At 44.4% G+C, this 21,609-nt stretch overlaps 1 protein-coding gene across 5 annotated transcripts in view; it reads right to left on the reverse strand.

Moving 5' to 3' along the window:
* Positions 1–64: 64 nt before the first annotated feature.
* baiap2a (BAR/IMD domain containing adaptor protein 2a) overlaps positions 65–21,609 on the reverse strand; it is a 49,523-nt gene continuing 27,978 nt past the window's right edge. Inside the window, exons 4-15 of one of the 5 annotated variants that reach the window (XM_047328012.1) lie at positions 20,847–20,908; positions 19,742–19,813; positions 17,072–17,209; positions 10,033–10,185; positions 7,675–7,917; positions 7,162–7,393; positions 6,744–6,945; positions 6,554–6,622; positions 6,308–6,461; positions 6,040–6,077; positions 1,887–1,930; positions 65–1,380 (exon numbers count right to left, since the gene is read on the reverse strand). In XM_047328012.1, coding sequence (XP_047183968.1) covers positions 1,903–1,930; positions 6,040–6,077; positions 6,308–6,461; positions 6,554–6,622; positions 6,744–6,945; positions 7,162–7,393; positions 7,675–7,917; positions 10,033–10,185; positions 17,072–17,209; positions 19,742–19,813; positions 20,847–20,908 — 1,391 coding nt within the window. In that variant the 3' untranslated portion in view covers positions 65–1,380; positions 1,887–1,902. The other 4 variants (XM_035614763.2, XM_047328010.1, XM_047328009.1 and 1 more) reach the window with 4 other exon arrangements.

Consider the following 21,609-nt stretch of genomic DNA (forward strand, 5'->3'; position numbering starts at 1 on the left):
AGGAAGTACAGGCTTTTTTCAAAATAAAAAATACACATAAAACATGACAGAACAATTAAAAGTATGACGTTTGTGCCCATTTAGATTTATTCTTGGACAGGATCATTTATATGCACTTTCTGTACAGTAACAGATATAATGCAAACCGGGACAACGGTGAGAAATGGACGAACAGAAAGCTATATAAAAGTAAAAAAAAAAAAAATGCATTGGAAACTTGTTTCCCGAATGAGCGGTGTAATAGAAGCGTGATCACATCGCTCACTGTGAAGGACTCATCCATGGACGTTTGATTTTTTCGTGATTTAACTGTTGAATTATTGCAGGCTAAGAGGAATTTTAGCTCGCTGCTCACATCCATACATTCTTGCTTTGCCACCACATACAATGATCCCAACATACATGCATGAATTCCTCTGCCTTAAGCTCCTCTCTCAGATTAGTGTATAATACTGAGAGTGATCAAAAGCTATGATAATACTGTACCTTATTTGATAAGCTACCACTCCCTCAAAGCTAAATATACATTAAAAAAAAGTGACATTACAAGCAAACAATAAGGGGAAATCATCCCAGTTTCCAGAATGATGGGGCCAATGCTGCGTGGAGCCTACGTTTACAAAAAGAAAAAGAAAAGTTGAAGGCACAGTTCCCACATCTGGGTATACTGTATCACAACTAGTAAATATTTAGTACTATATCACTTAACAAAAGCAGAATTGCAGTTTACTCAGCAACTGTCTAGTTCTAGCTTTCTGTGGTAGTATCCAGTCTACACTTTGTGTCTTCAGAGCATATTACAGTGATTCACTGAAAACTGTAACCGACCATCTTACATTCGCCCTCAAGCCTCGCTTAAAACAACTAATGCCGAGTGTGCCTCCATTACATAATCATCAAACATAATTTACAGTGTAGTGTTCAAAAAAAAAAAAAAGAAATCCCATAGTAGAAGTGCAGATAAATAATAAATGTGACAGCATCACTAGTAAAAACCTATTAGCCGTACCTTATCCACAACTGATGTGATCTAAAGAACTAATAAAATCCACTGCCACACTTGCGCTTGAATGTTCAAGGCTGAGACATTCAGTGTTTGTGGGAGCGTTTGCAAAAAACATCGCGGGAATCGACTGAGAATTCTCTGAAAAAATAAACAGCAAATAAACCAGGTTCTTAGTAGAGTAAAATGGCCGGTGAGGTGATTTTCTTTTTTCCTTTTTTTTTTTTACCCCCAATCACACAACTTAAATATGCCAGCGTTGGCCATTTTCTTTCTCCCCTTATGAAAAAAGGGAGACAGCAGGCCGCTAGTAGAAGATGGGTGCAGATCGGTCATCGGTGAAGGTGGGCCGGAGGTAGACCTCCATGGAACGGTCACTGTGGGGAGAGGAGGGGTGGGGCGAGGAACAATGACAATTAGGTTGAACGGAGTACAAACTTTAGATCGTTACACGGTCAGCTATGTAACCACGCCCAAGGAAATCTACCCACTCTTAAAGTTTCAAGTTGAGCAAACAGTTGTGGCGTACATTGTTAGTTTTAGCAAGCGTGTGGTGGGAGAACTGTGATCTAAGAAGAAAAAAATGAAGAAAAACAGTTTGTAACAGGCATGCATGGGGGGTTAGTGTGTTCTCTGCATACTAATGTTTTACACAGAAAAAAAAAAAAATGTCATCAGTAATTCTTCTACAACCAAAGGCCTGTTGGTCCGACAGAACCAACATGCTGCCATACGGACGGAGGCCAATGGGCAGAAAAGATCAGTGATTCCCAGCATCCTATACTGCAGCCAGGCAGCCAATGACAGCACAGAGAACCAGGCAGCAATAGAGAGAAGGAGAAGTGATTGGTTGGCTGAAAGGCAATGGAGGCTGGTGACTTACGGAGGTCCTGTTCCCTTCAGAACCGGGACAATTCTGGACCCAAACTGGAAGGTAAAGAGAACCTTTGGGTTTGAATGACTCATCTCTCAGATCATGCATGCGCCACATTCAATAACGACACTGCTGGTTAGTCTGGTGCAAGATGAACGTACTGTAGGTTGATAATAACAACTGTAACTGGAATGAGGGATGGGGAAAACAGAAGTAAACACTTCATGCTGCACATGCCATGTACAGTGCGGTATGCTCCTTTTCAAATCCTAAACTGTACGAGCTCATCTTTCGCCCCCACAAATGCAATGCAAACGACAGGCAGGCTCTGAAGTACTTTCTGCTGAAATGGGTGCACTGTTATTTCCAAAAACCCAAATAGTCAAACTCAAACACAAGCCAAAAGAAAGATCTAGAGAAAGTCAGCAGGCAGGCGGAGTACAGATACTCCCAAAACACACTTACTCAACACAACACCACCACCACACACAGACAGCATGTTTCTTTTTTGTTTTTGTCTTTTACAGTGACAGGGAGCAGCACAGGTGCTATGGGTGTTACTGGGGGAGGGGTAAGGATGACGCATGCTTGGGACACAGCTGTGGCTTGAAAAGATTCACATAAAAGTGGCAGATTTGAAAGAAAATAAAAGGTTGCGGCCTTCGATAACTTTGAAACAAGGATTGAAATTCAACAAAACGCCATTGTCACCGACAGAACAGACTTCTCGTCAGACCAGACCGTTTATTAATATATAGAGATATGTTTTATTTAGAATACCTTTGTAAAAAGTCACCATACATTCAAGGTCAATTTGTAGTTATCACATTTTCTGGTTTCCCTCCACAGCATGCATAAGATAAAACACTTCGACGAATCAGTAGTTTCTCATTGTTTCTGCAAATATTTAGTACTTTTCTCTTTTGTACAAGGACAATAATCGTTTTTTAAAAATAAAAGACCAAAAACTACACAGCCACTCAGGGGAATACAATCATAAATAACACTGAGAGCTGCAAAAAGCCGTGGTTTGTCATTTAACCTAAAACTAATTCACAGCATTGAGGATACTCAACAAAAGATCAAAGATCCCTCCCGACTCACCGTTGCTTCAGGAAGAAAAAAAAAACCCTGATCAAACTGAAGGTTCACTGGTGTGAGGCATTTTATTTCAAATATTCATTCTGGCACTAAGTTTAGCCAAGAATGGTTGAGCAAAAAAAAACTCTTTCTGAGGGTGTAAAGTTTAATCAATTTGATGTATGGATGGAAACAATATATATATATATATATATATATATATATATATATATATATATATATATATATATATATATATATATATATATATATATATATATATATATATATATATATATATACACACACACACATATATATATACATATATATATATATATATATATATATATAAATAAATACTGTATATTCTTGAAGCCCAATTAGAAAATGTCCTTCATTGCACATAAAGTGTGTGTTTTAATAGAAAAAAAAAAAAAGAGAAGCAAAGTATAAGGCAAATATGACACACACCCTCTGGACAGGAAAATCAAGTCTAGTACGGACACAAGGAAGCACAGCGCGACCTACGGGATCTTTCAGAACAGAAACACGGTAAATCTGCTGCACAGCCTTACTTTGAAACAAAGCTTTTGTGTGTGTGCGCGCGTGTGTGTGTGTGTGTGTGTGTGTGTGTGCGTGTGTGTGTGTGTGTGTGTTGGGTGGGAACTCGATAACACAGGGCCCACGTGTGCTTTTAAAAGGCCATTCAGCCAGTGGCTTTAGTACAATGACATTGAAGTCTCTTGGCACTTGTACAGTACATGAACATGTCCTTTAGTTTGACAAAATGACACAACCATGTACATGCATGAAAGACAAGCAGTAGCAAAGGCAGTCTCTTGAGAGATCAGTCCGTGATGGTGGACTGTGACCAGAGATCAGAGTATTCAGAGTCCATATCGCTGCATGCCGAGCAGGTAGGCCCCGCTCTGGCTCTCTCGCTCAACGCAATCCTCCACCCACCAACCGCTACTGTCCACACCGACACCACCAGCAGCAGCACCCAGGACGGACGGAAGGAGGAAAGGAGGGACCCGGGGAGGAAGAGAGGACAGAAAGGAGGGATGAAACTGGCCTCTTCCACTTGGAGAAGGGGTGTGCGTGGAGGCAGAGGAGGAGAGGTGGAGACAAGCGGACAGGAGGGAGGCTAAGAGGAGGGGAAAAGATGGGGAGGAAGAGGCCCCTGTGCTATCCGGAGCTGTCTGTGTCTGTCTGTATGTCTGTTCTCACACAGTCGAAATCAATTTGCCATCAGGACTGTCACTGTGGAACAAAGAGAGAAGGAAGCTTGCCAGGTCGGACACACTCAGAGAGAAATGGAGAAAGACAAGACAGGCACAAGGAGGCAGAGTAGAGTTTGGGAGAAAATGTGGGTGGGGTCCGGAAATCTACCCGGCCCCACCTACAGCCACAACTCCAAACACACCCGCCGTGATCAGGGAGATTGGACTTCCGGTTCCCTCATCAACGTGATTTATCCAGATAGTTTCGCTGGTTGGATATTGTTGACCATATGAATCAATTTAGTTTAATACTGGCCTCTCTGTTTACCAGTCACTGAAAAGTGGTCAATCGCTTCTTAACAATTAATGTTGATGAGGAAATCATCAAGTCATCTCCTTAGCTGGAGGGATGTAGTGTTAGAATAGTCTGTTGGGGTGAGTACACCCTTCAGAGGACAGTGTTGTGTCAAATATACTGATACAGAAAACACGCACAAGCGCGCGCACACGCACACACACACACACACACACAAACACACGCGCACACACACACACACACACAGATCAGAACAGATAGATACTGGTGCCCAAAGCCCCAGGCTGACAAGCCGTGATGATTGATGAAGTCAGCATGGTGTCTAGTGTCACAACAGGTACTCCACCAACACAAGTGCTCGTACACTCAATCTCCCTCGCTCTCAACCATATCACAATTATATACACGTACACACGGATGTACACCCCTGATTGGACAGAAACAGGCACAGGGCTAAATCTAATGCTTAACCTCGCACAGCCCTGGTGAGTCAGCAAGGACTTGATAGGATTACAGTTAAAATACACTGGGCCAAGAGACTATGAGCTGAGACGCTGACCCCACTAGACTGCATTCAGTGTTTGAAAAAAGAAAACTTAAAAAAGTAGGAAGAGCAAAGACGAGAGGACAGAGAGGACAGTAAAAAAATATTCAAAGGAAACAGTATTGCTTGAGCTTAACTGTAGACTTTTTACCTTGTGAAATTATTACCTGATCGATGGTGAACTATTTCCATTCTAGATTCTACGACTTTTGTGACTTTGGACTATTTGGACCGACGGTCAGACTAATCTAGTTCTCGAAAACAGCTACGGGAAACTGTGTTAGAGACTCATCGAAATGTAAATCTATAACAAAAGTTAAAAAGGTAGTTGTAGTTGCAGCCTTACCCCTTAAAGCTATGTAGATATGGTTAGTTGTACTCTATGTCCGACGCGGACGATAGTATATCAAAGCATCCAAAGGTCACTATAAATACTAACTGTATACAGAATATGCTAGTCACCAATTTTCATTCTCTTAACAGTTAAAAAACATTCCATCACAGGATTATGCAATATGTGACATGAAAACACATCTGCCAATTAAGATTCTGTTAAACATTTAGTGCTTCTTTTGCTGGTTTGTTTTTCAACATCTCATCACGATCTAATATTGTCTAAACTGTCAGCTCAAGCAGTTCAACAGCATCATCATTAAAAGGCACACAGAAAGAACAAAACCCACACTTTTTAGTATCCATATCAACTTTTAGTGCTATACGCTATGTATGCACACTTAAATATACTTCTTTATTTTTTCCCACTAAACTACAAACTTAAAACCTGCACAGAAGGTGTACTTTACGTGGCATTCAATTGGGAAACTGCAAATGTTAAGCAGTTGCCTTGCTGTCTCTGGTGTGTTCGAGCTTGTGCATGCGAGTAGCTCGGGTAAAAATTCCAGTACTTCCACTAAAATAAGTCAAATACTTCAGATGGCATCAGCAGTCATACGGTATCAGTCACTTCTTATATGATGAGGCAGAGAAAGCACTTACCTTGTGGCAAAGCGGCCGTCGTAATCCTCAATAGCAGGCTGAAAAGAAGAAAGTAACTTTACTTTGTGTTTAGTATGCTGTACTCGAATACGAACACTAGGTGGCAGCAGAATCTGAGCAAAAATGTCTCCTTTTTGAGTTACTGCAGGATTACTCATATCCAATTATGCAACATAAGACTAAACCCTGATGGGGGTTGCAAATGCACAGAGGGTAACAAGTGTAGAAACTGTATTATTCACGGGTGAAATTGTTAATTTGTACCTACCTGTGTGCCAAAGCCTGCCATGCTGTAGGGGCGTGGGCGAGTCTGTGCGAGGCTCTGTGCCAGCAGTCGGGCAGTCAGGCCGTAGTCCGGGGTGGGGATCGATCCATCGTTCTCCAACAGGTTCCCTGTGCTGCTACTTTTCCCATGGTGCAAACTGGGAAGGTAAGAAAGCAAAGGGCCTCAGACTTTGTACTCGTCGAAGGACTCGTCGCGTCGACGCGCTGTTCGTAAAAAAGCGCAACATACTTCACTTTGAGCTTCTCGCTGTCGCTTTCAGGCAGCACACGTGTGTAGGAGAATGGGAACCAGCCACGCCTGAAAGAAAAAAAGTGAAGACTTAGTTAAACTTATGATCAACTTTCGCTGTACACTAACTATTTATCCAATCTCACTGTGTGGATTCAGGCAAAACAGAATAAATGAATAAATTACTCACATCTTGTTTTTCTCATTCTCTCCGTAGTGCCAGCCGTCGCGGGCTTCGGGCACTAGCAGGGTAATGACATCGCCCTCGGAAAAGCTGAGGAGGGTGCCGTTGTCCCCTGCGGCGTGGGAGAAGATGGCCTGGACGCGGGCTCGGCCGTTCTTTTCAAGGCCCGCTGCCATCGAACTGGATCTGGGTAGGGTCCGTGTCTCACCTGAAGGTTTGACATGATTAACATCAATGAGACTTCGGAGTGCCAGAATCATAAAAGCTCTGAATAATTGGAGTTCGCTGCGCTGACTAAAGGTAATATTCATGTCTTTATAGCCACAGTCAGCCGCCAGGCGGATTCTCTAAATCTAGCAGCATCTTAAATGTGCTTTTGCATTATATTTCTAAACATCCATAGGTCTTTCTTTGGATAACTCACCCACAGGATTCTTATTTTTGGCTGGGGCAGGCCTGCGCACAGGGAGGGTGTTGGAGTAGACATCGCTGACCTGTCTCTGAGGCACGGACTGGGACTGGCCCTGCGCCTGGGTCTGAGGGGACGAAGGCCTGATTTGAGACACGGAAATAGTCCCCCCATCTGTCCAGTATTCCTCTCCGTGGACTCCTGTTGTCCCGTTGACCATGGACAGACCGTCAGGGCCAATCAGCCTCTGGAATTAACAAGCAGACATATGGGCATCGATGGTGAAATACTACAGTGTCCATCTCGAAACGTTTAGTTCAAGGTGAAGTGTTGATATTTCATAAGAGAAATCTTCCGTATCAGAATTTCATCAAAATTAAAATTCATAGTATTATTCCTTATCCAAGTAAGTTTAGCTAATAAACATTTGGATTCCCATAAAAAACCCCGCAGCATATTGACTATGATAAAACAAAACAATCTAAAAAGAATCATGACTCGTTCCCAGGCCCAGCTTTCTAAACTCACCGCTGGGTGTCCGAGGCCACTGCCCATGAAGACGGCCAGCTCTGGGGGCACCGGAAGTGGCTGGGCTCCAGGGATGGGGTCCGAGATGACCAGGTTGGACTTGGAGGTATGCAGGGGGCTTGTGCCTCCGAGAGAGGCGGAGCCCATCTGCTGGGCCAGGAGCATGGCCCTCTCTGGCAGCTTGTTGGGGTCTGAACAGGCCTGTTGCCACACTGGTATCTTCTGGGTCAGAAGGTCTTTACCCTGAACGATCGAAGAAAACACCAGAGGAAACTGCTTTAAGAAAACATAAAGTGTGGAAGGCTAAGAGAAAAGGCCGCTGCCCTTTGCACAGCCACGATAATCTGTTGCGTGGGTGAACCAGGGGGACAGACCAACACAACCAAGCTGCCCATGACATCATCTCACTGCTCGTGAACGGCTGTTAAGTGAAATGTACACATTGTATATGAATGTACAGTCTACATGCATGTACACACAAAACCACAAAACACAGACAGTGTTGTCCCCATGTGTGCTAATTTGTATACACACACACACACACACACACACACACACACACACACACACAACACACAAACAGCAAATCCTCTGGGAAAGGGTTCTTCAGTTTGCTGAAGGTGAACTCTTCCCACGCAGACACCCCCGTCTTGATTAATGAGCGGACTCCATGTTGAAAAACAAAGCGGTAGAACACACACACACACGCACGCACGCGCACACGCACACACACGCGCTCACACACACACACACGCTCACACACACACACACGCTCACACACACACACACACACACACACACACACACACACACACACACACACACACACACACACACACACACACACACACACACACACACACACACACACACACACACACACACACACACACACACACACACACACACACACACACACACACCGCTCCTCCAGCCACATCTTCAGGCTGGCATTTCACACCCACCAGTAATCCCAGGAGACTGATGTAGTCCATTACCCAATAATTTTGATATTGATAATGGAGGGGCATATATTTGCATGAGTGCGCACACACACACACACAGACACACACAAACTTGAGTAAGGCCTGTTCAATAACGATCCATTACCTTGGATGGATGATATGATGATCTCAGTGTAAATCTGTTTGGACTGAAACACTCTCCGCTTCAAATTTTAAGCAGCAATGTGAAAATAACGAGGAGCCGTTGCAAATAATATGAACGGGGAATAACGTACACTTTTTTTTCTGCTCATTGCACTGTGCTTTGATTCAGATTCATCTTTTGATTTATGGAAAGAATGAGCGAGGCAGTTCTCCGCACAACTAGGCGGAGACGCTCAGATGATGGATTACCGCTTCAGATATGCCTGTCAGCTGGGCATTGTCTACGGTCTTAATGAATTTTTAAAAAGGACAAGGCCCCTATGAGCGGTCAAAGCTAATGTGACTTTGAATTATATATCTCCTAATATGCTCTTTTTGCTCAACAATGGTCTACAGCAGGTGAGTCCCATGAAAAACCAGAGAGGACTGACGGGGAGTATTTGGCTAAAATCAACACAAATACAAAAAGGGAATGTTTTTTGTTGTGGACGTGTTCCCATAATTTTTCCTGTTGGTGAGAATGCATCTGACTCGGGACAATCTCCTGCTGCGCTCATCATATGTGAACGGGCATCTCCGGAAAACGCCCGGACGTCATTTTGGGGATATTTTCCGGAGTTCGTGTCTGAACACTGCATTTGTAGTTAAAAGATTATAAGTATGGACAACAGGCTAAGCTCCACCTCTTCCTGAGGTATTAGTGCAATGGTCAAACAACGAATTCAAGGAAATGATAATTGTGGCCATAAACTCTTTATTAATTAAAAGCTCTGCTTTAAATGATCAGCTTTTTGCTACGAGCGATCAAACCAAAGGTCCAACAAGTTCCCACATATTTCAAATGAGAGATGTCCATATTTGTCTGTTTGTCCTTTCTCCCTTATTTTACAAACATTTTAATAACTTTTGTCAAATCAAACCCAAACATTTCCTAACGTTGCAGATAAGCTTCGACTCTTACAGTGGAAAACCCTTCAGTAATAATATCTACAGATTAATTACTTAACTTAAAACTGCCTTTGTGCCACTGCCATGGATATATAAAGACTTTGAAAGGGTTTTTTTAGGCTCTCAGTATTGAATCCTTGAGAACATTCATGAATAAACTGCTTCAGCAAAGCTCAGCTGTGAACTGTAAATACATCCTCATCTATTCGGACTCTTTTTTATTCACTCTTTATCAATCTTTGACAGCGACTACATCATCACGCAAATCATCTTGGTGTTCAAGTGGCGCGTTCCGACGTACCTTGCCGTGGTAGGCACTGCTGTTCTTGGCCACGGCACACTGACGGTCCACCAGGAAGCAGTACCTGCGGCGCTCCTCGGACAAGGCCGTCTTGTATCCCTCTGCGATGAAGGTGTCCAGCTCAGTCTGCTTGCTGCTGATGGTCTCCACAAACTGACGGGGAGCAAGCAAAGACACGGACGATGGGACAATTTACTAGCCGGACACATTTGTAAGGACGTGATCTACAGATCACTGAGCTCGACCCCATTTTCTTTTTGGGGGGTGTTTCTGCTGAGATAGGTGGGAAAACATCTCGGTTACTCGCACTGCAGATCGCTCACAGCTTGATAGTGGACAGAGGGTCTGACAAGTAAAAGGTCCAAGCAACTGGCTAACATCAAGGACGTCCTCCGCACAATCACTCACGTCCACAGTGTAGGAGCTTCTCAGGCACAGCACAGTCTCGAGCTGTCAAACGCTGCACAGCTCCGCTGGACCATTTAGAGGTTAAGTGCACCTTGGCAGTAATAGTTAAGCAAGGAGAGAGCCTTGCTCGGGAACTTTGTCTGGCAAGGTTTTCCCTGCCGAGTGTTACCGAGATGAGGCAATTAAGACTGCAGATCCCACGGCGCGGAGGAGGAAGTGCTCACAAAGACTAGACCCACTAATCCATTTTACATTTCGGACAATAACAGATAGAAGAGACACAGAGAGAGAGAGAGAGTGTGTACTTTATTGATCCCCAAATGGAAAATGCCAGCAGCAGGTATCAGGCACACAACACACCTTACAAAATATTTTAAAAAAATATATAAGAAATACAAATGTAAAATATAAGATCTGCTAAGTCTGCTTATATAAATATAAGTGCAAGTATCTGCAATTTGATACCAGAGAGAGAGAGAGAGAGAGAGAGAGAGAGAGAGAGATCCAGAGCTGTCAGATTGTCTTAGCATTGAGCTTTCTAAAAATGGGAAATGTCACAGGTAAATGTCTCACTGAGTTCACTGAAAACATGCAAACACACACGCACATGCACGCACGCACACGCACACGCACGTACACGCACACGCACACGCGCACACGCACACACAGGTCAGAGACGGTGGAGAGAAGCTCCAGGAAGTCTTCATTTGAAGAACAAAATGGCATTTAGGTTGAGGTTGTCTTTTGTGTGGGTGTGAACGTGTCCCTGCACGTCAGCCGCTGTAATTAGCAAGTTTGGTAGCTGGAGGTTTTTTAGATCCTGTGTAGTCTCAAAGTAGGTCGACCGAGTCCAGTTTTCATGGCTTTCATACTGTAACATCTGCTGATAAATGCTGACCCAGAAAAGAGTGTTATATTTACATACAATGACTTCTCCTTCGACTGAACTTTCCTTGGGGGCGATGGCAGGTTTGACGTTAGGGGGTAAAGCCTCTCGCACTGAATCATTTTCCTATGGTACAGAGATAAAACTGGCTTGTGACGGCTTATTGAATAGACAGCAATGTTAGCCTTATGTGTGGATATTTTAATTTAAAGCACTGCCATATTACAACTTGGGAAAGACAAACACTGGATCAAGATTTCATGAGGATTCCGGTACCTTTTCTCTTAACTCAGAAGAGAGGACACAGACATTATCCCTGTCGTTGTCGATGTTGGTGCTGCTGAGAAAATTACTAATTCGTTTTAAAAGCGTTGAAATTCCCTTAAAAAAAATATCACTTATGAAGTTTGTCAAGTCGATGTTTAGCTCCTGTGGTGCCGTCACAGGGTGCGGACGCATCTCATCTAGTAACCACCGGAGCACAGTGCACAGCACACAGAATATTCAGAGTCGACAAAATCATACTGAACACAGACATTTTGAACAATGGCCTTTAGCATCGGCTCTGGAAGAAATCCACCTCCACCATAACACAACTCCACCGGAGACAAACTGTCAAGTCAGGCGAGGCGCGGATGAAAACGCTGATGGGCGGAGTTCGACCTTGTTCTGTTCACATTAAATGAAGAGCTTGTAAAGTGCTCGTGCAATGTTCGGTCAAAGGCTTGCTCGTCGTAAGGAGGGCGGCGAGGGGAGGAACAAAGTCACGCCACTGCTGCAGACACGTCGCTGGAGGTGCCGAGTTTGTTCTCCCGCTCTTTTTTTCTTTTCCGGTGGAGAGGTTTACAAGATTGGTGATGTTGTTTTGGTATGAGCCATGGTGTACATACGGCAGAAAGAGGATGAAGACAGAAAGAGAGGAGGGGGGGACAGACGGGGAGAAATGTCTAGTAACATTTGTGAATGGCTCTCTTGTGTTACGCATGACAACCATTTAAAAGATTACAACCAACTGGGCTGCCCCTTCTCTTCCCCTTTCTCCCTTTCGCTCTCTCTCTCTCTCTCTCTCTCTCTCTCTCTCTCTCTCTCTCTCTCTCTCTCTCCCCCCTTTTGTCGTCTTGTGTGTTCTTGCAGCGTCTAACCGGCAGTCCGACGGCCTTTTCCAGCACTTCCAGGCGGAGCTAATGGGAGCGACTCAACCGGTGCGCCCTCACTCCCCTCGTCAAATCCACGCGGCCCAATTCTCCGACCGCTCACAAAGGTCACCAAAGTAACCAGAGACAATGAGCGCAGTGGGAAAAGAGCAGACAGACACCGGCCACCATTATACCCGGGCGACCTCGGGTTACATCGTAGCTGGAATGACTCGTTTTGCAAAAAGGTTGCGAATATAAATGGAACCTGCTGCAGGTCACTCCGGTTCTCATTCCCGACTTTGACTGACCTCTTTGACCTCGCTCTGCGCGTCTCCTTCCCACGACATATTCTGCATATAAAAATACATACCTCATACCACATTATGCGTTCATATTGCACTGTACACCAACACGGTCTCCAGTAATTACAGGCACTTGGGGAGGGAGGGGTCCACTACTTTCAGAGAGCTGTGAAGCAGTGCAGGAGGATTGCACAACAACAAAACTGTTTATTCTCCTTTTCCATTCTTGTGGGGATTCAAAAGCACTTTCAGCTGCTTAGGTTTGCTCTTTCTGGTCCTTCATCATCAGCAGCTTCAGATTCAAAAGAATTGGATCGTTCTATGACATAAACGGAAGGCACCTACACCTACGGTAACTGCACGGATCTGCCACGCTGCACAACCGACGACGGGTTTCCCTGCATTTGTGTTAATATATCCATCTACACTTCCATGTCGTTTTCTTTTTTCTCCTTTTCATTTCATGATACAGCGCTACAGAAATCCTGAGCTCATCAAACATCTGGTGACATTAATTCTGAGTCCTTTACTCCGTCGCTCTCTATCTATCTGAGCTCTTATTAACAGCCCATACAGTGCAAAGGAGTTCATCTAGATGAAACCCCTTTTCTCTGGCACCTTGGTCGACTCCGCTGAACTACATAATGAGCTGATTAGCATTTTGGGAAGGTTGTTTTTTTTTTTCCCCCATTGAAGAGATGGCACGGTGAAAGTGTCCAAAGGCGGGGGAGAACGGGGCAGATGACAAAGACACGGACAAAGGGAAGTGGGAGATACAACGGCGAAAAGAGCAAGAGAGAAGGAGGGAGAGGGAAGGATGGACGATCAATGAAATGTGGCCGCCATCTGTGTCCGCTGCCGGACTGCGCTCAGACATGCTTTACTTTTTAATGAAAAGTGAGGAGATAAAAAAAGAGGGCGAGAAGCCAGTGCCTCTCATCTGTTGAAATAACACAGATGTGGAGGAGGAGGAGGAGGAGGAGGAGGAGGAGTGTGCTCAACGGAATGTTGAGCTCGCCATAGAAACTTTACTTGTACTTTCTCAGCTTCCTTCAACCCATCTGGAAGAAAGTAGAAATAATCAGACTTTAAAATCTTTAGCTGGTCACCAGCTAAGCCTTTCTGCGGCCGGATGGATGGTGGTCGGTGTGAAGCGCAGGGCCACGTCCGCCGCCGTGCGTCGCTCTCTCCCGAGGACCCGCGCACGCAAACGAGTTGACTCCTCTCTAACTCGCTCACAGCCGTGATATAATCAGTGAAAGTGAGCGGGCTGGAGATGGGAAAGGGAGATTGATTTTCCTTTTGACTGCTCACCGACTGTGCGATATTAGTCCCGAGCCTCTCTGCTCTGCACAGATGGGCCCAGGTGATCAGTCACACAGCCTCAGTAAGACCTTGCAGTAATTCGACGACTCCGTGTGTCCATTGGGGTTGAACATGATTGGGTTATTTTTTTGGCTGTGCTAAGTCGCTTTGTCGCCACATCTACTGAGGGTCCACACAGCGAAATACTTTCTTCATACAACATACAACTGCTGGCAATGAAATATGGCATTACGGTCCCCGTGACATTGAACGAAATGTCTTTCAAGAACTCTAGACTTTCGTTCGGTGCGTGTGTTCAAATAGGATTTTAACTGGCGCTACAGCCGCACCAGTGTATCTGGAAACATAATTACTCAAGTTCCTTCCGCTCTTCTGTGGAAATTAACAGTTCCCACGTTGACACGTCTGATCGTCACCATCAAGCCAAATTTGAACGGATGAAATATTAACCACCTATAGGGTAGAGCCACAGAAGGTGTGTGCCTTCCCTCTTACACAACCATTAGGACAATCAATCGCCGTATTAGCCTTTCACATCTCGTCGAGACAGATTTCAAATGAGTACCACTTCTCAAGAGCCTCATGTTATTATTTTGAGGCGTAACGAACATCCTCTGATATGTTTTTACTTGTATTTGGTCCCAACAAAAAAAAAGAAATCTCACTTATTTCTGGACAAACTCAGACTGATTTGCAATAAGGGATTTCGCGTATAAGCCCGCTCCTGTTCATCAAAGTGTGCTTCATCTCGCACTGGAAACCTAACAGAGGCTTAATTATTCAGCACACGAGGCAGTCGCAGACAGACGGGAACATGAAACAACTTGCCGTTCTTGACTGAGATTTACTGGCTTGGTGCACTCAAACAGCGCCCTTAGTTCAAACCCCAGCTCCACACAAACCCAGACCGTCAACTCTTGACACCCTAAAGGTGACACTTCATACAACATCCCCCCATGCCATCCCTGACACAGTGGAACAAACTCAATGTGACACAGCAGTCGAACCAATCCAACACTGCCAAGGCGCAGAAAAAAAGGCCATTGTGTGTGTGTGTGTGTGTGTGTGTGTGTGTGTGTGTGTGTGTGTGTGTGTGTGTGTGTGTGTGTGTGTGTGTGTGTGTGTGTGTGTGTGTGTGTGTGTGTGTTCGTGTGTGTGTGTGTGTGTTCGTGTGTGTGTGTGTTCGTGTGTGTGTGTGTGTGTGTGTGTGTGTGTGTGTGTGTGTGTGTGTGTGTGTGTGTGTGTGTGTGTGTGCGTGTGTGTGTTTGAGAGAGATAAACTCTGCACAGATGAGTTGTTCTCTTCTGGGACCTGAGCAGCAAAGAGCAAAGTTTTCATGCCCAACAAACTCTCCACAGTATCCGCAAGTGTCGGCCGTATCAGGTTCCTGTTCCGGCCATCGCTCTGACTCTGTCACCACGCTTCCCGGCAGGACCCAACAGCAGCGCAGCAGTTACTCTGCAAGCCGTGACCTGTTCGCCTGAGGTTTATGCCTCTACCCCTCCAGGCGGTCAGACTCGCAGCTACCAGTGACAATAAGTGGCACTGTCTTTCGCCAATTTTTCCTCCGTTTTATCAGCACACACACGAACAAATAAATTGTGATGAACAACGCCACAGCGGAGGCCTACAGGAGCAGGTTGATACAGAGACGGAGAGTCTTCACGGGCATGTGCGTACGAGCGGCGCACAGTCACTCGGTCTCCTGTCAGGCAGGCGGTGGAGTGATGGAAAACAAAATGTGAATCACTGAAGGTTGATTTCAACTCATCAATATTCATTTCACCTGAGCTGCTCGGTGGGAGTTCGCCTCGCCGCGGAAGTAATCACATGAATGGCGACGACCAAAGTAAACACCGTGGTTCGTTTGCTCTGCGATTTTTTAAGGCGACTGCCTCGGTTTGATGGGTTCGAAACGTGGGTCGTTCGACCCCCGAAGACTGGAGCTGTCGCAACTTTACATTATTGTAGATAAAAGCGTTCGAGCATTTAATCGATATGCTTAAGCAGTTCCACAAACACACCCTCTGGCTGCCGAGTCACGCCGCAAACGCCACGTCATGCCACGCCTTTTACTCTGTTTGTGTTCAACGGAATTATACAAGAACGATCCGCACAGCAAATGGCAACAGCATAATACATTTCAAATAGGAACTCGGGAACTTCCACCTCCAACCTTCAACCTTCTGAACCAAAACACATGAAACAATCCTGAAATACAAACTTAAAAATGCCATCATCAAGTGTACATTTAGGAACATTAAGAAGAAGACACGACAACTTCTACTGCTCTAACTACTTAAAATAAAATTCTCCTGTGAGTTGCATTTTATTTTTGAAGGTTAAGTGACTTCAGTTACTTTTTCTAGTCCACTCTGGGTTTTGGAGTCGGCTGCTTTGTGCTGTATACACACACTGTGCTCTTATTCGTTTAGTTAAAAAACCCTGATCGAAGCTGTGTGACGAAAACACACTGGACGCACTAAAGTAAATGCGGACTGTTCCAGTACATCGATTAGTGTAGTGTGTGTGTGTGTGCCTGCTGTATGTGTGTGTGTGTGTGTGTGTGTGTGTGTGTGTGTGTGTGTGTGTGTGCGTGCGTGCGTGCGTGCGGATGTTGGCAAGGGCACAAAACCATTATCAAACCACTTGCCTTCCCACTCAGGGCACCTCGTCGCCACCGCCTCCACCCCCATCCTTGCTATGTTGTGTATTCTCTTTACTTTTATGAAGAATAAAGTCATTATTTTGCACCGAGGATCACGAATATATATCTAATCCAACACTCACCCACATGCGCACAAAGTCTGCTGCTATTAACTGGCTTGAGACTCTTAATCTTCTACAAATTGAAAAAGTCACGCCTGGGTATTTCACCGTGTCACTCACGACTGAAATGTAACCAATCCCTTTCGATATCAGATATTTACATTCTAATTTTTGTATAAATCTGGGCACTAATGTAATAGCGAGGGACTCACCTGCATCTCCTTCTCTCCGTACTTGGAGGGGTTCTTGCTGCCCTGGCTCTTTCTGCGCAGCTTCTTCAGTTCAGCCTGGCACTTCTCCAGACTCTCCCCTTTGCTCTTGTGTTCCACCTGGTATTTCTTGAGGGCAGCCTACGTGGGGCAACAGGCAAAGCACAGAGATAGGACCACTGATTAAAACAGGCAGGGTTAGGGGCGTAGAGGAGGCAGACACGTGACAGCCTAGCAACCTTTTGCCAGATGTTTTTACAGCAGTTCCTACCTCACTAACCCCTACTGAATTCAACTCATTTCAATGCAGCGGGGGAAAACATCTCGCAGACGCTTCAGACTCGCTGGATATATGGATCAAGGACTATCTCTGACCTTTTTGGATATTATGAGTGTATATCACTGTTGTGTGCGATTGCTGCAGTTGCAAGGAGCCCCCCTCGGCCCGTTGAACGGCGCATTTGGAGAGATAAGGAACCAGCTATTATCTAAGATCATCTAAAAGCTCCATATTTGTACATCAGTCGTCTTCCGGGTTTGATTTTGCGGCAATATAACTCCTGATTGTGTCTTCCAAACATCCGTTCAGATTGATTATGCATCTCATGGCGATTTCAAGTTGATTTCCCCAGGGTCGAGAAAAGAATAGAAAATCAGGCACTGCCTGCAGAGTAAAAAAAGAAAAAGAAGAAAAGAAAAGAAAAGATCAAATGCGTAATATGTAGATCAAGCTAAATGACATGGCCTAGTCCTTTTATACAGCCAGAGCTCATTAATTAATTTTATTTCATTTGCTTGTTTAATTATGTACTTATCGAGAAAAAAATAAACAACTTCCGGGCTGTATCAGCTCTGTTGCTATAGTAACCGTGTCTGGTGTGACAAAGCTCGTGTGTTTTCTGTACGAGGCCAAAATTGGCGGAGAAGAGGAGCTTGTGCACGAGGGTTCAACACCCACATTTGCATAGTGCAAGACGGCGAGCATGTAGGTAGGTATCCTCTAGGCAACAGTCGGCTGAAAAGGAGCAGGAGAGAAGTTGGTGTCGGCGCTGAAAGACTATGAAGGACTATGACACATGCACTTTTTTGGGATTTCATAACGCGGATGATGACTCCTGGAGTACTGAGCTGTACTGGAAACCTTGACAACAACTGAAGGCCTCACAGTCACAAACTAAGCTGGAAATGTCCATGTCAGCTTTATCTACTATTTATTAATTTCTCCACGTCTTCTCTTAAATATTGATTTGACCATTGTTTAGTTTGCACACAAAATGGACTAAAGGATGTTGTCTTTTTAACAAAATAACCCTTTCTTTCACTCGCTCCGGGTAAAGGAGCCAAGGCCGTATGTGTTGCTCTGCAATTCAGATTTACAATATGACTCCCCAGAAACTGGAGGAAAGTCCCCAGCTCATAGATCAAAGTATCGATTAGAGAATATACAGCTGGCTAAAAGTTTTCTTTTAGTTTGCAGGGCCACATTGGTTAAAGAAGATAATATCCCGCCCATCTGCCTCATCGAGCGGGAATGTTCCTCCTGTAATTAACCAATCAGAAGCCGGTTGACGTTTGGGGCCAGCACCTGTACGCACGACTCTCAATCCCTTGGCTATACTAGTGCACACAAATGCTTCTCCTCACTTTTTTCTTTTCTTTTGTCTTTTTAAGGTTCATGCTGAATTCTGACCTCCTGTGTAATGACTAGAGAGTGCAGGAGCCATTACTGTACATAAGACAAGAGAGAAGAAAAGACAGAGGTAGTGGGAGAACAGAGAGAGATGCACCGCTGGGAACATCACATGCACTTCTGTCTGGAAAGGGAAAAAAATAAATACAAAATCAGCAGGCTTTTTCTTCAGTTCTTTTCGAAAACCGGGTGAAAATTTTAGATGATTAATTCACAAAGTCTGAAGCAAAATGATTGCCATTATCACTGCAGCGGATCTGTAGGAAATTCATTAAAAGTAATGGCTGTTAAAACCTCAGGGACAGATAGGAATGTGGGAAATGGCTGATGCATCTGGAAGCATGGAACATTTTCCCATCTTTTTTCATACCAATTTTAGACAGCAAACACAAATTTGGCAGATGTGTCAAAATTTAAATCTATATGACTGCATCTGCATCTTTTGTCAGTAACTCTCCTGTTTTTATTTAATTGTAAAAGCAAAAGTGAGCGACTGAGTGAGTGAGTGGGCCACAGCAGCTCGTGACATGGTCCTTCCACCAGTACAGTACAATACAACACAATGTATGGCAATATCATCCCATCCCCCAAAACCACACACGCAGTGCTGCTCCACACTCAGGCAGCAACCCACTCATTCTAAAGATATCACATGTAGACCAGCTCCACGGCGCTTACACACACACACACATACATTTTCCAAGAGGGGGTTATTATAATCGGTCTAGGGTAGACGTGGAATGTTATTTCAAAGCATCCCCCCCCAGCCCACAGACGCATCCTCTAATTGTGTCAGAGACGGGCTTTGATCCAGATGTTAATTCACACACACACACACACACCGTTTCACCTCCGTCACTGTTATCAGTCAAAACTTAAAGAGAGATGTTGATTGAACACACAACGTAACACAAGCGGCTGAGATGAGCTCGAATGTGGAGTGCACTCATTGGACGGGAGAAGCCAGCCAATCGGATACTCACAGTCAGATAGCGACTATCCAGATCCACCTTCTTCTCCAGCTCCGAGAGCAGCTCGTTGTGGAAGGATTTCAACTGGGGGGGAGAAAGCACAGAAACATCTTAGTGAGATTCAAGTCAATGGCAAAAACTGATACTCATATAGAAACGCTCATAATGAGTTCACAGCAGATCAATAAGACATTCAATAATTTGCTGTGTGAGTCAACTCAGCGTTAAATGTTTGACCCACAGTCCTCCTCGCCTGTGAACCCTCTCAGCTCGCACATCACTGACACAACAGTTAGTCATTGAATTCCGAACTGACCTGCCTGAGAGATTGGCTTTTAGAATTATACAACTGAAATGAATTTATCATCTTCTGACATAACACAGGCAGCTGGTTTTAAGTGCTGGGGCTCACTGGTGTATATTGTAACAAAATAATATTTTATTTTCCTGGGATAGTTTACCATGACCCTTCCTCAGTCGATTTCATTAATGGAAACAAATTCATTGATTTTTGGTGGTTTTAACATGGAACATTCAATATCTGTGCATTACATGAAACAAAGCACCTATTTACTCCACACTTAAATCATATCGATCAATTGATATTTTGCCACAGGAGAGTAATGAATTGAGCAAACGGCAAAAACATAGAGTCTACTTTAAGCTAAAAGTGTATTGGCTGCGGGGTTGACTTGTAAAACAAGCCAAGTTACCCAGAATGCCGCACTGTTCAATTAACTTCCTCGACTTGGCCAGCCACCTCCTGAGTTTGCAGTTGGGATTAACACGAGGTCAGCGAGGCTGTTCGTTCAATGCGGGTTCATGTCGGTTTTAATTGTCATGTTTTCCGTGTACCGCCCAGAGGAGCTGGAGAGCTCGGGGACGAGTCTGTGTCGAGGCTGCAGACTTATTAAGGAGCATCAGGAGGTACGGGCCACGGTGCCAAATTAAAAGAAATTACTGTTCGTAGCTTGTAGTCATGTGCAAAGTCTTGGTAAAATATTGCATTATATAACCTTTTTACATATCTCAAGTTTTAGAAAGTGTGCTGTAGTGTCGGAGAACAAAACAAACAAAAAAAAAAAAACAGAAAACCCTTTGAGCTCAGAATACCAACCATCTCCTCGAGCTGCACTTGGATCTGTCTGTGGACCTCAGCCATCTGGAACAGCACATCCCCTGCACAGAGGGAGAAAGGGAGCAAAAAACACATCAACAACACTCGACGGCACAAGCATTTTCAACAGCAGGAGGACACAGAGAGGAGGAAGGTAGAGAAACCAGAGAGAATCAGACGAAACGAGAAAAGCAAAAGAGAGAGGAGTGGAGGGGAGACGCCAGCGTGCAATGCTCATGCAGTAACACAAGACACATAAACATACAGGACAAGTGAATTGTAACTGGGACAATGAAAAACAAGAGGAAAGGGGGGATTTTTATTTTTATTTTTTTTTTGGCACAAGATAACAGAAAACATAACAATGAAACGGCAGGTGAGGAAAAATGAAGAGGAAATAAGACAGTGACGTGAAGGAAACAAAATTCTTTCAAATTAAATTCTGGTGCTTCAGGCGTGTAAGTAATGATGTCTCGTGGAGATCAACCCCATTGCCTTCCTTTCTCGGTTTTACTTAACATAAAGGCACGGCGATTACTAGAGGGGGAAAAAATTTAAATATTTAAGTCTTAACAATACAAGGAGTAGACAAGGAATAATAATTTTAAAAAAGGGGGGGAAGAGATATGGAGGGTCATGCAGCTAACAGTGAGAGTGTTTCATTTTCATATACCTACAGGCTGCCTCTTCTGAATATGCAGTGCATTGTCAAGAAAAAGGAACACAGAGAGCTACGTTGAGTGAAGGACACAGAGAAACAGAG

This window comes from Scophthalmus maximus, chromosome 17, assembly GCF_022379125.1.
Source record: "Scophthalmus maximus strain ysfricsl-2021 chromosome 17, ASM2237912v1, whole genome shotgun sequence".
NCBI classification, from domain to species: Eukaryota; Metazoa; Chordata; class Actinopteri; order Pleuronectiformes; family Scophthalmidae; genus Scophthalmus; species Scophthalmus maximus.